The following is a 13,619-nucleotide window of genomic DNA, read 5'->3' on the forward strand; positions in this document are numbered from 1 at the left end:
ACAGCGAAAAATTTCACCCCCAATCTGGGTCGTACCCTAGATATCGGTTCGCAGAACGGGGAGGATGGGTGAGTCGGTGAGGAATCTAACTAACTAATGTTTCTTAGAGATACATCGTTACCGAAGGTAAGTAACTTGTTCATCTGAAAGAAATACGTTAGTTAGATTCCTCATCTTAGAATAGATACCCCAGCAATACCAACCCCGGTGGTGGGTCTGCGAACCAAGATCACACCAGAAAGTCCTGGAGAACAGAACGGCCAAAGAAGCAGTCTCTCCGGACTTGGCTGTCCAGGCAATAGTGTGTGGCAAACATGTGCAGCGAGGACCACGTTGCAGCCTGACAGATGTCCTGCAAGGGGACTCCCCGGCCCAGGGCAGTGGTCGCAGCTGTGGCCAGAGTGGAATGGGCCCTCAGCCCTACAGGAGGTTCCTTTTTAGCTAAGGAATAACAGGCCTTGATACACAAAACGACTCACCGAGAGATGGTTCGCTTGTGCACCGCCCGCCCCTTCTTAGCGCCCACGTAGCCGACAAAGAGTTGGTCACCCACCTGGAACGGTTTGGTGCGGTCCAGATAGAAGGACAGCGCCCATTTTGGGTCCAGACGGTGGAGCCTCTCGTCCTCTTTCGAGGGATGCGGAGGCAGAAAGAAGGTGGGCAGTGTAACAGACTGGCCGATGTGAAAGGCAGTTACCACCTTAGGGAGAAAGGAAGGACGAGTCTTGGCAAGGCGATAGAGGAGTCAGTTTTGTTCCAGAAAACAAGGATAAGTGCGTCGGGGCTATTTCTCGTTTCCTGTGCTCCTTGCCATGCGTTTGAGGGAGGCATTGTTTAGCTGGGCTGCCCTGAAGTTGTTGTCAACGGCCCAGGGCTCTGAGGTCAAAAGAGTGTTGTGAGGACCCAGGTCTGCTACACTTACGCCAAGAGCATGGGATAGAGGAATAGCAAAGGAAGGATTATCAACCCCCAGGATCAGGGCCTCGACAAGGGTAGGGAGCAGCCCTACGGTGACCAAGGTGCTTTCGCACGTCTTAGTGCGTATGTGCAACTGCGCTATCTGGTACTCTGATCTCTCCATGCACAGAGCGGATAGTAAAGGTTCTCTCTGGTATCATAGCTGAGGCGGGGACTATGTCTTCTCTGGCTAGGGAGTGCTTGCACCCTGAATCTAAAAGAGCTGTTACCTCCCTGTGGTTCACTGATAGACTCAGGTAGTAGATGTGCCCTGTCTCTTGGGCAAAGAGGACGGAACAGGGAGCGTAACTGACATCCATGGGTTAGTCTTCACCCTTGTCCCTCCTCTTCCTGCAAAAGCAGGCTATGTGGCCCCACTCACCACATTTGAAACCTTGAGGACCAGACGTGGTTGAGCACTCCAATCTTACAGTCTGGGTTCTAAAATGTTCCAGGGGTACTTTCATGTTTCCTGTCATACTTTGTCACTGCGACCCCTCTTTGGGTTTTCTCTGGCTCCTTTACTGTGGAATGACTTTGTGCCATAGTGTAGGAGGTGGCCATTTCAACGGCGTGCTCCAAGGTTAGACCGGCGTATTGCCGGAGCCACCTTTGGGTTCCATAGGGCACGGCCTCGAGGAACTGCTCCAGGTAGATCTTGCTCATTACGTCTTCCATGTTGGACTCTTGGGGTTTTAGCCAACGATCAGCGGCGTACTTGATCTCACAGAAAAGTGTTTTTTGGGTGTCACCTGCGAGGCCATGCTCTTGTCTGAATTGGAGACGGTGGGTCTCGTCATCCATGCCTAGGCAGTCTAGGATATACTGCTTCACTGTTCCATGGGCCGTGGTACCATCCTTATTGATGACCTGGTACGCTGCTTGTGCTTCGGCAGTAAGGAGAGGGGCCAAATAGAAGGGCTAGTGGTCTGCCGGCCATCCGCTAGCCCTGGCGGCCCTTTCAAAGTTTAGGAAGTAGGAAATAGGATCCTCCCCTGGTACGTGCTTCTGTAGCGGGATAACGGTGCCAGGGGGAGCGGGGCTTCTTCCCTGTCCGATGCCCATAAGTATGTGGCTCTGGCCCTCTGCCAACTTGACCATCTGGTCGGCCTGTTGTATGGCCGCTGTGAAAGTAGCTCTGTCCATTTCGGCCTGGCTGGAGCCTCTCTTGATAGTGATTAATGAGAAGCACTTCCTTCATGGGTTGTGTCCCCCTTGGGCACTACTTTGCGGTATTTTTTTTATCAATTTGTGTGATCAAAAATAAACAGATTTAAACATCAAGTTCTGTGTTTTTATTCTTCATACTCCATATTGAGTTCATTCATTAATTTGGTAACTCATGATATATGGACTAATATTTATCCAATGCATTTCGGGTTATGTGGAAAAACCCTTCATCAGGGATTAGTCCTAGGATTTAAATAACATGAGGAATTGTCATTCATTCTGTGTAAACGAAATATAGGTCTTTATACATACATTCAATGCGTTTTCATAACTCAACTCATTATGTTCTATGTTTGAGCTTAAATAAAGTTTTAAGTCAACATTTAGAATAGTTGAAAAAGTTTGAAGGAGTTTAGTAATGTAACAGAATTAAATAGAAATAATCAGATGATGTCTCGAAGGTTGCTTTTAAGCGGTAACGTGGGGAATTCGTAATAAAAACTATGGTGGTGCTCGCATGTTTAAGCAATGTCCTAAATAGTTTTTGTAACGTTTAAATGGGCGGAATATTTATGCTAAAATGATAGTGTGCAACAAAAATAGTGCGAGTGACCAGATTCTTTGGTCTAAAGTAATCATGCAAATGAATCTAGTTAAAATGATGGTGGCGTGAAAGGTGAATGAAATTAACGGCGTAGGAATAGTGAAGTTCGTACCTTACTCTGTTGCAATCGCTTCGTGAATCGCTTTATCCGTGTTTGGTCGCTGTGCATGCGTTTCAAACAAAGTTAATATCAGCGTATAGCAAGTAAAATGTAGAAATGGGACTGCTTGTTATTTAAGAAACGAAAAGGGTTGGAGTGAAGGTGGCCATTTTGTAATGGGTTTATAAACTTAAAAAACAGATATGTACACATGCCTAAATCATAATAGGATGAAGGTATGAATTATAGATGACAAAGTAGTTCAATGTGTTCATTTGTCCCATATGTTTGTTATGAAGGTGGCCATTTTGTGAAGCGTTTTTAACTTGAAAAACGGATATGTACACATGCCTAAATCATAACAATAGCACAAAGGTATGAATTATAGATAACAAGATAGTTCAATGCGTTCATTCATCCCGCACGGGTGAATGCTTTCCAGTCTTTTGATCCAATGATTTTCTCGTTGAAGTAAATATTTTCTGTGGTTGCGACCTTCTTGTGGTGTTGTCACCTCGAGGATTAGGAACTTGAGTTGACTGATGTTGTGGTTATTTGATGTGAAATGGTTAGCCACTGTTGACTTCATGTTTTTTGTGCGAATGTTTGATTTATGTTCATTGATTCTTGTTTTTATTTTTCTCTCGGTTTTTCCCACGTAGACCATGCCACACGGGCATTTTAGTAAATACACAGCATTCATGGTGTCACATGTAGCTGTGACGTTGAGTTTGATATTGTGACCTTTTCTGGGGTGTGTTATGTTGGCTCCAGGAAAAATATTATGACAATTGTTGCAGTTTAGACACACTCTGGTTCCTTTGAAGGTTTGTGTGTCTTTAATCATTTTTGTGTTTTAGCATTTCCCCCAGGTTTTTCTTCCTGGTATATGCAAAAATTGGCATGTTTTTTAAAGAGGTTGTTGAAGTCTGGTTCCATTGTTAAAATCGGCCAGTGACGTTTAATGATGTGTTTGACAATAGAGCTAGCCGTGGAAAATTTGGACACCATCGTGATGCGGTTTTCTTTGATGATTATTGGTTTTGATAATAGTGGTTGTCTGTCTTTTTGTAAGCATCGTTTTTCTGCCTCTTCCAGCACTTGTTTAGGGTAGCCTCTTTGTTGGAATCGTTCCTTGATTTCATTCAATCTAAGCATTGATGTTTGTGGATCTGATACAATTCTTTTAACCCGCAACATTTGTGAATACGGTAAATGTCGTTTCAAGGAATCTTGATGGAAGCTTGCATAATGTAGTGTGTTGTTTTGATCTGTTGGTTTCCTGTAGATGTCTGTTACGAAAGTGTTATTGGACAATTTTATGAATACATCCAAAAATTTAATTTGCTGTTGTTGTACATCATGTGTAAATTGTATTCGGTTATCAATGAGATTGAGGTTGTTCAAGGCTTCAATTAATGTGATTTCAGGTCCGTTCCATATGATAAAGATGTCATCTATATATCTCAAGAAAAGTTTACAACATTTCTTTCATGAGTTTTTATTTAAAATATGGTCTTGTTCGAATGTATCCATGAACAGGTTCGCGTACGCCGGTGCGGCGCAATTTCCCATGGAAGTGCCTGTTTGTAGGAACCATTGGTCTTTCCAGGTGAAGTAGCTTTGGAACAAAGTAAAATGTAATAATTCCATTAGAAAACTTGCATGTCCAGATTTATCTCAGAATGTAGTAATGCCTTTTCAACAGCTTCTATGCCTAAGTTGTGTGGTATTGAGGTGTACAGCGCTTTTACGTCTATGGTACACGAGTATTGTTTCTCCTTTGTTAACCCCTTCAGCGCGGCGCGGATTACCGCGCCGTGCTGAAAGATCCGTGCGCGGGCAGGGCCGTGACGGAGCGGTTCCGTCATGCGCACAGCGCAACCGACGCACATGACGGAACCGCTCAGTCACTCGCATCGAAGGGGTTAATGTTGAGGTTGTGAAGTTTATTTAGGAAATCCATGGTGTCTTTTACGAATGTTTGAACTTTGAATACCAAAGGTTGGAGGTATCGGTCTAAAGATTGTCCAACTGGTTCGTGCAAACTTCCTTTGGTCTAAACTATTGGTCTAAACGGTGGGTGTATCAGATCTTTATGTATTTTTGGAACCATGTATATGTTCGGGCTCCTTGGATGTTCTTTAATGAGGAATTTTTTTGTTCTTTCGTTGATCACTCCTTTTTCAAAGGCTTGGTTGACAAGTGCTTTCAATGTTGTTTTGTAGTTTTCTGTGGGGTTCTTGTCCATTTTTATATAGGTGGTTTCGTCTGTTAGATGTTTGTTAACTTCTGTATCGTATTTATCCATGTTAAGTACAACTAATGCTCCCCTTTTCGTTTCTTGAATAACAAGCACAGTCCCATTTCTAACATCACTTGCTATACGCGGATATTAACTTTGTTTGAAACGCATGCACAGCGACCAAACACGGATAAAGCGATTCACGAAGCGATTGCAACAGAGTAAGGTACGAACTTCACTATTCCTACGCCGTTAATTTCATTCACCTTTCACGCCACCATCGTTTTAACTAGATTCATTTGCATGATTACTTTAGACTAAAGAATCTGGTCACTCGCACTATTTTTGTTGCACACTATCATTTTAGCATAAATATTCCGCCCATTTAAACGGTACAAAAACTATTTAGAACATTGCTTAAGCATGCGAGCACCACCATAGTTTTTATCACGAATTCCCCACGTTACCGCTTAAAAGCAACCTTCGAGACATCATTTGATTATTTCTATTTAATCCCGTTGTTACATTACTAAACTCCTTCAAACTTTTTCAACTATTCTAAATGTTTACTTAAAACTTTATTTAAGCTCAAACATAGAACATAATGAGTTGAATTATGAAAATGCATTGAATGTATGTATAAAGACCTATATTTCGTTTACGCAGAATGAATGACAATTCCTCATGTTATTATTTAAATCCTAGGACTAATCCCTGATGAAGGGTTTTTCCACATAACCCGAAATGCATTGGATAAATATTAGTCCATATATCATGAGTTACCAACTTAATGAATGAACTCAATATGGAGTATGAAGAATAAAAACACAGAACTTTGTTTAAATCTGTTTATTTTTGATCACACAAATTGATTAAAAAAAAAAAATACCGCAAAGTAGTGCCCAAGGGGGACACAACCCATGAAGGAAGTGCTTCTCATTAATCAGTTACTTGGACGTCACGAATGAAGACGCCACCCCTGGAGCACACAAACATCTACAAATCCAAGACAAATTTATGAACCAGGTTGTAGTGCGTATCTACCCTATCATTATATCGACGCCTCTCTGGATAGCCCACTCCAGCTTGGCCTGGCCTGGCCTTCCTTAAATTGATGCACCAAATTCTCCATCATGTATCGAGGAGGCTATGCCCGCATTCTCCACCACTTTGTAAGAGGGACTCTACTCGGGGGGATCTCAAGTAGTAATAAGGCCAAATTTTAGTGCTTTATCAAGTTGGTTTATTAACTCATATTGCCCAGTCCAATACGTTAGGGTCCTCCGCTGGTTTGGGTTGCACCCTTTTCCAGCAGCTTCCTCCCTTGGGACCTTTGGAGATGTAATGGCGTCCTGGCTTCACAGCAGGTCCGTGGTCCTGGACTGCGACCAAACCAAAGAAAACAAAGAAAATAATTCCACGTCAGTGGGATAACGAGATGCTTCCAATGCACAGGAGCAGGGGAGTGAAGGAGGAGTCACCAAAAACCGTCAACACCGTGAAGACCCAGCTGTGACCTCCCTCGCATTCACCACCCTCCCCTACCGTGCCATGAGAACCCCTGTAGCTTTGCCCGCACCTTGGTAAGCCGCGGAACACGGTTTTGTTGGCCTCCTGGCATGGGGTCTTCGGCGGAGTCCGCAGCTCCCACTTCGTATTCTTTCCGTCCATCTGACTTCTCTGGCTTCCACGTTTCCGGCTCTCCTCTCGCCCGGGATTCTCCTTCCGCATGCATGCGGGGGCTCCCTGCTCTTGTTCCGTCCGATCCCTCACCGGAAGCTGTTCAGGAGATGAGACTTCACATCAGATTGCCGGAACCCTTTAGAGGCTCTTTTGAATTCAAGATTCTAACAAAAGAAAAGGCAATGTGGGGTGCCCTCTGAAGATGGGCAGTGTCCTAGCAGTCCTCTTCATTACCCGACTAGGGGGCACAAGGTCAAGAATGCTGTTAGATTGGGCTAACACCCAGCAGCTCTCCTCTCATTGAGTGCAGAAGGTACAACCAGAGAGGATAAGCAGGAGGTAGAAAGGTGGAAATTCTGGGGGGAAACATGTTTTCTAAGAGTCAAATGTACCACAGCCTTCCAGGAGAGTAAGGGCCTCAAGGACTTCTGAGGAACACTTCTCTCAAGAGTTTAAAAGCATATAGATGGCAAGGAATGTCTCCTCCTGTTGCCCCTGGGGTCTGGGTTGTCCTTGTCCAACAATTCTTTCCTATAGGGGACGGGTCTGAGTAGCAAGAAGCCAATAATAACTGCCTAAGAGCTTCAGCGGCTCCTTGTCAGCCTTCTGCACCAGGAAATCAATGGCTTCAGTGAAGCTTGGCCCTATCAACAGGAAAGTTTCCACCATCTCCTCCCCTATCTTAATCATCCCCTAACAGGATACTAGCCATATTTAGAAACAGTCACAAGACCTCAGGCAGGCCACAGAAAGTGGTGTCTGAGGAAGATCCCCAAGAGTGCGCAGAAGGGGATCAGCCAGAAACTAACAGTAATATGCAGTTTAACTCCAGTGGCTGGATGGGCACAGTGCACTGTATCTTTGTCAGCCAGTCACTCACTGTGCCAAGCTTATTTCCTCAATACAAATCACTGAAAATGGAGACATTTAGTGGGCAGGAGGTGAAGGAAAAAGGGGGCCTGCAAGGGAGGACAGAGCTTCCAAGATATTAGATTTTGAGATGGTCTTCAGCCATCCCATTTGATCCTACTATCACTGGTGCAGCATTTTCACGAATAGGATGTATGGTAAAATGAGTAAATGGACTGCCATGAGACAAACACCCCTTGCCGCAGAGTGCAAGAACTGTGTTCCAAGTTGAGCCTCCTATGTCTGCCTTCCTTAAATGCTCATGTGTCTGCCTGCAGCATGCTTTCTGTACTGGTCCCACCTGTTTGTGTGAAGGATAGTAAGTGTACTGTGCTAGATGCGGTGCTCAAGAGGAAATCGGGGCTCACAAGAAATGAATAACCGAATTAATAAATATTTATTAACGTGGGGTCATCTAAAAAGGTATATTGGTGCTTAAGAAACATTAATAATAAAAACACCCATCTATAAATAAGATGGAACAAAAGAAATAGTCATAAATTAAGCAAAAAGATACGTTTACCATTTCTTGCAAAAGGTCATGAAGTCAGAAACAGTGCAGATAAAGATAGGTAATTGGTTCCAGGCTTTAGATACCAGTACTAGCACAGGCAAACTCGCCTGATTATAGAAATTGAAACCAGGACGAGAGGCAGCTCAAAGGGGTGGGCTGGGTAGTGACATAATCTGTGCATGATCTTTGGAGCCTTACATGCTACAGTGGCCCGTCTGATCTAGAAATCCATTGTTCCTCTGGCATCCAATGCAGCTTACACTGGTCATTAGTTACATAGTCGAGCAAATGCAAGTAAACATCATAAATAAAATCTGTGGGTGCAAAGGGATCTTATTTAAGAAGCCATGTGTCGTGCAGATAATGTCCATCCAATCTCAGAGCATGAAAAACATCATTATACTAGCAGATAGTGATGTACAAGATAGTGAGGTGCTCCACAGAAACCTAATATTGAACAAGAAGAGGAAGGGGGGCACACGAGGGGGGGGGGGGGGTAGAAGGGGTGACCAGCTTCCCTGTATTGTGCCAGATGGGGGAGTACGATTATTTAGAGTGTTGTCTCAACTGTACGCCCTGTACTATTTCACTTCGCCAGTATTCTGGAGGTGTGAGAGTCTGCCACTCCTAGAGAAGCATTTCAGTTCTGATGGACTAAGGTGTGATGTGTATTAGCCTCTGTATGGAGGCTAGTTCTGCGCTTGCCAGAGTAATGGCCATGCTGCAGAAAACGAGGGATGGGTTAAGACAAAGGCATCCTCATTAGAGACACAGGGAACAAGCCAAATATATGGTGCACCCACTAGGTAAACCAGATTCCATGAGAGGTACCAGGAAGTGTGTACAAAGAGTTTGTAAAGCCCAAAACTGAGCTAGGACAGTCAGGAAAATGTACAAGGATTTAGTGACATTGTTGAGCGAAGTCATATTCGAAAATCCTGGGAGCACCAAATGAGGGGCGAAGGAATTAGAAGAAGTCTAAGGAAAAACTGAAGACCATCTAGGTCAGGATCATAGCCGAAGAGACATGCAAAGCAGTGATCATTAAGTCCAACTTCTTTATTGTTAACAGAAGAGTGAGTTCTGTTTTACTGCTTCGACGGAAAGATAAGGAGGACCCCTGCCAGATTGATATCCACCAGCACACACGCATTTCTGGGGAAACAACTGCCACTGAAGCATTGGATTAGTTTCTCCTGTGCATGTGAATGTAAGCGTGTCCTTGGAATGCATAGAGGATAAATTGTTGAAACCGAAGAGTCAGAAGGAGCTTACACCATGTGCCCTACTCCACAGATTCTGTGCAATCTAGTTCTTGAAGGAGGCAATCAAAATCTACTGAAAAGGCTAGACAGTGGAAGGAACTTACATAGGCCTTCATGACAAGTTTGTTGTAGTAGGTTGGGGTACTTACTACAGGAGGTAAATACTATCCCCCCCCCCCCCCCCCCGAGTACTCTTATTATGAGTTTAACAGGAAAAAGTCATAACATGCAGAATAATTTTTATTAACACCCTGAATTCTGCCGGAATGTATCAGGGAAAAAGTGAGAGGGAGTGATCATGTTCACACAACTGATAATTCAGGACCCTGTGTAAACAACTTTGCACAGGGATCATAACTTAGCCAGGAATTTGTAATAAATGCCATAGAGTGTCTTGGTGTTTAGGTGTTAAGGGAAGTTCAGTAGGTGAGAATGGAACAGGACTATCTGCTAAGTTTCTTCTGCCTTCTGTGAAGAGTTTGGTCTGCCCCTTAAAAGAGGTTTTCTTACTTGTTAAAATCCTGGAAAGAACAGAAGTTGTAACTTTGTTGGGACTCATTACACAGTGATTACTCGTCAAATGACGATGGTGATCAATGTCGCAAAAAGAGCAGTTGTGACTCTTCTAAAACACTACAAAGAAACTTTACAGGAGATTGAAAGGGGGCACTGTAGAGCACATAAAACTAGCAGTGGCAAGAATTGTGTTCTAATTTTTACGTGATTTCACCTCTACGGGGCGGAATATCAATAATTGCAGGACTTTCTATTTTACAAATAAAGATGTTGTTAACATTGTATAACATTTTCTAAAACAAAATCAAATCTGTTTTAATAAATTACTTGCTGTCACAAACATTATGCAAGGCTATGTTGTTATCAATCATGCAGATTAACAAATTGTTCAGGATCAGCCTGCAGCGGGTGTGTAAGAGATTATTGCAAAATTAATGGTATGTTTCGAATGTTCACTTTGTTTCACATGTACGGGTTTACAATAGCAATCTAGACTATTTAATCAATTAATAACCAAGTATGCATTAAAATAGTGTGAGAAAACTGGAAATTTGATTTAAATTTTAAAACAATGGTATTGTAACTTACAAGACATTTAGCAGCCAGCTCCTCATGCCTCTGTCCACACTGTATTTGTTTAACTCTTTCCGTTAACTGTTCCAGTCTTTCATCAAAAACTTCAGAGAATAAAATCTGTAGCTGCCGATTAATCAAAATCTTGACCTAAAACAGCAAAAACATTTTGATTTAAATGAACCATTTTTAAGAGCACATTTTGTGTTATCCCATTTCAGTAACTGAACAGGCCATAAGATGGCTCAATACAGTCCCAATCAAATAAAACCCACAGGTAAAAAAATGACACGTAAATGTAAAATGAGTGCAATTGCAACATGGACAACTGTAAATGTATTCTTAGGTGCTGCGCCCAAACAATTTCCCTATAAAACTACCCACCCTTCTAACAAAGGAAACTTAACAGTCTTTTATAGCAGCTTTTATATATTCCATAAAAAAAGAAAAAAGAAATTGCGTTCCATCCGAATACCAAAACTATTTTCAGCAGCAATTCGCAGGTTGGTAGATATGGTTTGAATTAATCAAAAATAGTTAGGTTTCCGATCATAAACAGATACTGGAACAGGCTTGTAACTGACACTGCAATACTAGACTGAGAAGTAGTATTGGGTCAGAGCTAGTCTTTCCAGTGAGAGTTTCTAGCAGCTATTTGAAGTTTAAGCTACTCAGAATAGTGATCCATGCACTTGGTGACGTAGGTTCTTCATCCACTGGGCCCATGCAATTTCTGATGGCATCAAATCAGTAGACAAGTAGGTACTTTACCCAACAATAACAAAAATTATTATTTAGTGATTCCTTGGAACAAGAGACATCTCAAACCTTTCCAATGTTACTCTACTTCCACTCAATCTGTGACCCCCCCACTGTTTTCTTTAGGAGTACAGACTTCCAGCAATGTAATCTTTTGACCCACTTTACTCACTACATTCCTTACTTAATTGAACTCGTCAGCCTGCTGGAGCAGACCACCCTAGTATATATAACTGGAAGAAGAAGAAAAAATAATAAATTGTTTGACTCGTACAACATGTGCATACCCTTTTAATGATGAAAGCTAGGCCTGGTCTTCCCTCAATATTCTTCAGCAGAAAAAAACACCTTTTTCCGTTCAATCCTCCGGCAGGAGTTACTGTGTATTGGGTAAGTGTCTTAGCTTTTCCCTTTGCTGCAGGGTATTGTAAATAAAGGCGCATATATATTTAAATCACACCCCACGTCCCTGCTGTAGCGGGTCATTGAGGTAAAGCCAATGTCTTAGCTGTAGTGAGCGGGGAACTAAAGCCAAAGTTTGCGTTTGATCATTCCATGACTCAATAGCAATAGAGGCCTCTGCAGTGAAGCAGGAAGCAGCTTAGGTGGGATTTTCCGCTGATTTGCTTTGCAGGACTCACCTGTTGTGGGATCTGGGAGCTTAAGCTACATATGCTCATTCCTGGTCCTCACTGTAGCAGGACCTTTTCTGGTTTCCACAGCAGAAAGATGTAGGCCTTAATTATGCCCGGATTTAAGTCTTAAATGTTGCCTTGCCTATGTTTTCACACCAGGTGGCTACAGCATACAGTTATGTGCTCTCCTAACAAAAACATTTACACTATGCTAAGTAGTAGCAGGACATCTTTTTTATATGCTCTATATAGACTTTGGCTACAGGTATATCTATAGGCACGTACTAAAAAAGCGACAACAAAAAATAGATATTTACCTCTTAGAACATTCTTTGCATTACTTTCTTCCATTTTGCCTCCAGATACCTCGAGGTTCTGTGGAAGTTGAGGAGTGCTAAGATGCTTTGGCCAGCAGAAAATCTATACAAGGCTCTCAATTACAAGAAGTAATTTCCCATATAAGACCGGTTGGGTTTAAAGGCCCAGAACATGAAAAAGGAGATTATTTCTACGTTCAACATGACTCCATCTCCTGATGCTTTGCCTTTATGAAGAATAATAAGATGTATGTTGCTGAAAGAATAGAAAGACTATGTAGGAAGGTGGATATCTGACTATAGTTACCCCCAACTTTTTGCCTAGTGTCTAGCTGGTTTTTCGACTTAGTTGGCCTGAGATCCTGCCATTCAGGGTCTCAGGCTGTCTGCTCTCTCTTTAAAATGGACTCCATGTACCCTAGGTACATTCCCAATTGGTAAGGATCACCTTATTGGCCCCTGTACAGTGTACCTTAGGTACCCAGGGCATAGGTGTACCATAGGCCTACCAGGGGCTGCAGCATGTATTATGCCACCCCTGGCCTGGCCTTCCATTATGACACAACTGGCTGATCACTCAGCTGGGGCAAGGTCGTGTAATCACCCCTTGCTTAGGTGTAGTATTCCTATACCTAACTTACATATAGACACATGTGTACCTATCAGCCACTCCTATGGCAGGCCTTAACAATCCTGGAGGCAGAGTGCTTGGTAACATGTGAGGTGGTGCTCTAGCATGAGCTGAGCCTGTCTGCAGCTTTCGGAACCATGTCCTTATAGCTGTTCTATGATATAGCCTACCATATACTCTTAAAGTGCCTTATAATCTTAAACGGTTATGGTAAGTATGGTTTGGCTTATCAAAACATGTTGTGTAAGGTGTCTAACACTTTGGAATAATACCCCCATACCATTTCTGGTGATGAGGATATTATTCCTCCCTTATAGAGGGAGAGACATGTTAAAATCCTACTTTGCTGTTTAACTCTAACCAAAGCCTCAGCATCACAAAATGGATGCTGCTGCCACAGACACGAGTCTGACCTCCTCCTGCTGGGAGTGATCCCGGCAAGGGAGGCTTGGACAATAGGTTTCCTGCTTGGGGAGGTGCTAGCACCTCCCCAGACAGACTTTAGTGTATTGGGGCAGGGAGGGCTGAAAGGAATGAGACATGCCAGGGGCACACAAAGTGTCCCATGCATAGTCCAGTTCAAACAGGGGCTGGGGCACTCCAGCCCCAGTCCTGGCGCGAAACTGGACAAAGGGAAGGGGGTGTAACCACCCCCCTCCCAGGTCCCACCCATAAGGCGTGACCTAGCAGGTAACCCAGCCCCCCAGATTAGTATAAGAGTGGTAGCTGGGCCCCAGGAGA

The 13,619-nt window shown here is 43.2% G+C and overlaps 1 protein-coding gene across 1 annotated transcript in view; it reads right to left on the reverse strand.

Moving 5' to 3' along the window:
- Positions 1–13,619, reverse strand: part of LOC146789984 (uncharacterized) — a 228,233-nt gene that overhangs the window by 114,835 nt on the left and 99,779 nt on the right. The window contains exon 4 of the mRNA XM_085628305.1: positions 10,552–10,686. Within this exon, the coding sequence (XP_085484431.1) occupies positions 10,552–10,686 (135 nt within the window). The remainder of the gene's footprint in view (positions 1–10,551; positions 10,687–13,619) is intronic.

Source organism: Triturus cristatus, chromosome 10, assembly GCF_964204655.1.
Source record: "Triturus cristatus chromosome 10, aTriCri1.1, whole genome shotgun sequence".
In the NCBI taxonomy this organism is placed as follows: Eukaryota; Metazoa; Chordata; class Amphibia; order Caudata; family Salamandridae; genus Triturus; species Triturus cristatus.